Raw genomic sequence first — 1933 nt, forward strand, 5'->3', positions numbered from 1 at the left:
GTGAAGACAATCATTTGTGTTGTTGCTGTATCCATAGTATATTATTATTATTATTATTGTTATTTTTGATGCAGACTTGCATTCCATTTTATGGATATAAAACAATTCAATGTCTGGAAACTTAGAATAAAATTGTATTCAGGAACAAGACTTTGTGGACGTATGTTTTCATTTCTGTTAGATAAATACCTAAGAGTGGAATTTCTGGGTCACACGATCGGTATATCTTTATTTAATAAACTCTGAAACTGTTTTCCAAAGTGGTTGCATCATTGTATATTGCTACCCAGAGTGTAGAAGAATTCCAGCTGCTCTACACCCTCTTAATCAATTGGTATTTTCTTTTTAATTTAGCCATCCTAGTTAGTCTGTATAGTCTGACTTAATATTGAACATCTTTTCATGTGTTTATTGGCCATTTCTTTGTCTTCTTTTGTCAAGTGTCTGAAACCTTATGGGCATTTTAAATTGTGTGTGGATGGATGTGTGTGTATGTGTTATATTTTTAAGAGCCCTTTATATATTCAATATGTTAGTCCTTTGTCACATATATGTGTTAACTAATCTTTAGCTTGTCCTTTCATTTCTTAACAGCTTTTGTTGAGGAGCAGTTGTTATTTTTATTTTTATTTTTTTAAATTAACCATTTATTTGCATATTTTTATTTGGAAATGTTTGTATCAGTACAGTGGAGCTAAATTTTAAGAGACACTAGATGTCATTACTTTGGATATCATTAGTTTATTACAGAAGAGACATGGAAATTATTTACATGATGAGATTTCAGAACTTCAGTGGAATGGGCAGCTTCACGTGATGCCATGTCAGTAGTGATTTATTTCAGTCTACATACTTTCCAAGAATGTCACCATCTCTAAATAAGAAATAATCCTTGTCATCTATAACTACTTTGGTGCCTCCATATTCTGGAAGAAGAACTTTATCTCCAACTTTCACGCTAACTGGTTGAATCTCTCCACCCTTTCCTTTAGAGCCGGATCCCACAGCTACTACTGTTGCTTGCAATACTTTTCCTTGAGATTTTTCTGGAAGCATAATGCCTCCCTTGGTTACAGTTTCTGCAGCACTCCTTTCAACTAATACTCGGTCAAAGAGGGGCAGAAACTTTCTAAATGCCTGTCCTGCCATGACTCCGGCAGCAGCAGTTTGTACTCTGCTCTTGGGCCGCGGCCCAGTTGTTATTTTTTATGAAGTCATTATATCCACATATTTTATTGTAGTTTGTGCTTGTATCCTATCAAGAGATCTTTGCCTTCTTCAAGCTTGCAAAGATTTCTGCCTTTTTTTATTGTTTTTTTTTTCTTTCTAGAAATTTGACAGTTAGACTGATAATGCATTTTGAACTAGTATTTATGTATGGTGTCAGGTGATAATTGACTTTCAAATATTTCCATATGGATATTTATTATTCCAGCCTCGTTTATTGAAAAGATTTCCCCCCATTTCATTACCTTGTTGTCTATACTGAAACTCAATTGACTATATAGGTATGAATCTGTATCCGAGTTTCATAATCTAATCCTTTGATCTATATATGTCTTTTTACTTTGGTACTTTTTCTTGATTATTATAGGCTGAGTTTTCCAAATTCCGTCTTTGTTTTCTAAATTTGTTTAGCCATTCTAATTTCTTTCTGTTTCCATAAAAATTTTCAGATCATTTTGTCAATATCTGTAGATTATCCTTCTGAGATTTTGGCTGGATTTGTTGCATCTATGGATCAGTTTGGGCAGAACTGACAATTTAACAATCTAGAGTCTTCTAGTCAGCTAATATAACTTACATCTATCTCCCTTTAAGTCTTCTTTAATTTCTCTGAGCAATGTTTTTATAGTTTTCATTGTACGAGTCTTATGTATTTTTTGATGTATTTTTCTCTAAACATTTCATAGTTTTAGACATTGTGCTGGTA

General features: G+C 33.0%; 1 protein-coding gene across 1 annotated transcript; it reads right to left on the bottom strand.

Annotated features, from left to right (window-relative positions):
• Positions 1–787: 787 nt before the first annotated feature.
• LOC308507274 (10 kDa heat shock protein, mitochondrial) lies at positions 788–1149 on the bottom strand (the record flags this gene model as incomplete). Its single annotated transcript, XM_081072051.1, has 1 exon — positions 788–1149. One exon carries the CDS (start codon positions 1147–1149, stop codon positions 841–843), a length of 309 nt encoding a protein of 102 aa, XP_080928177.1. The 3' UTR covers positions 788–840.
• Positions 1150–1933: the final 784 nt, after the last annotated feature.

The sequence above is a fragment of the Rhinolophus hipposideros genome (genome assembly GCF_964194185.1).
Source record: "Rhinolophus hipposideros genome assembly, chromosome: 2".
Lineage (NCBI taxonomy): Eukaryota > Metazoa > Chordata > Mammalia > Chiroptera > Rhinolophidae > Rhinolophus > Rhinolophus hipposideros.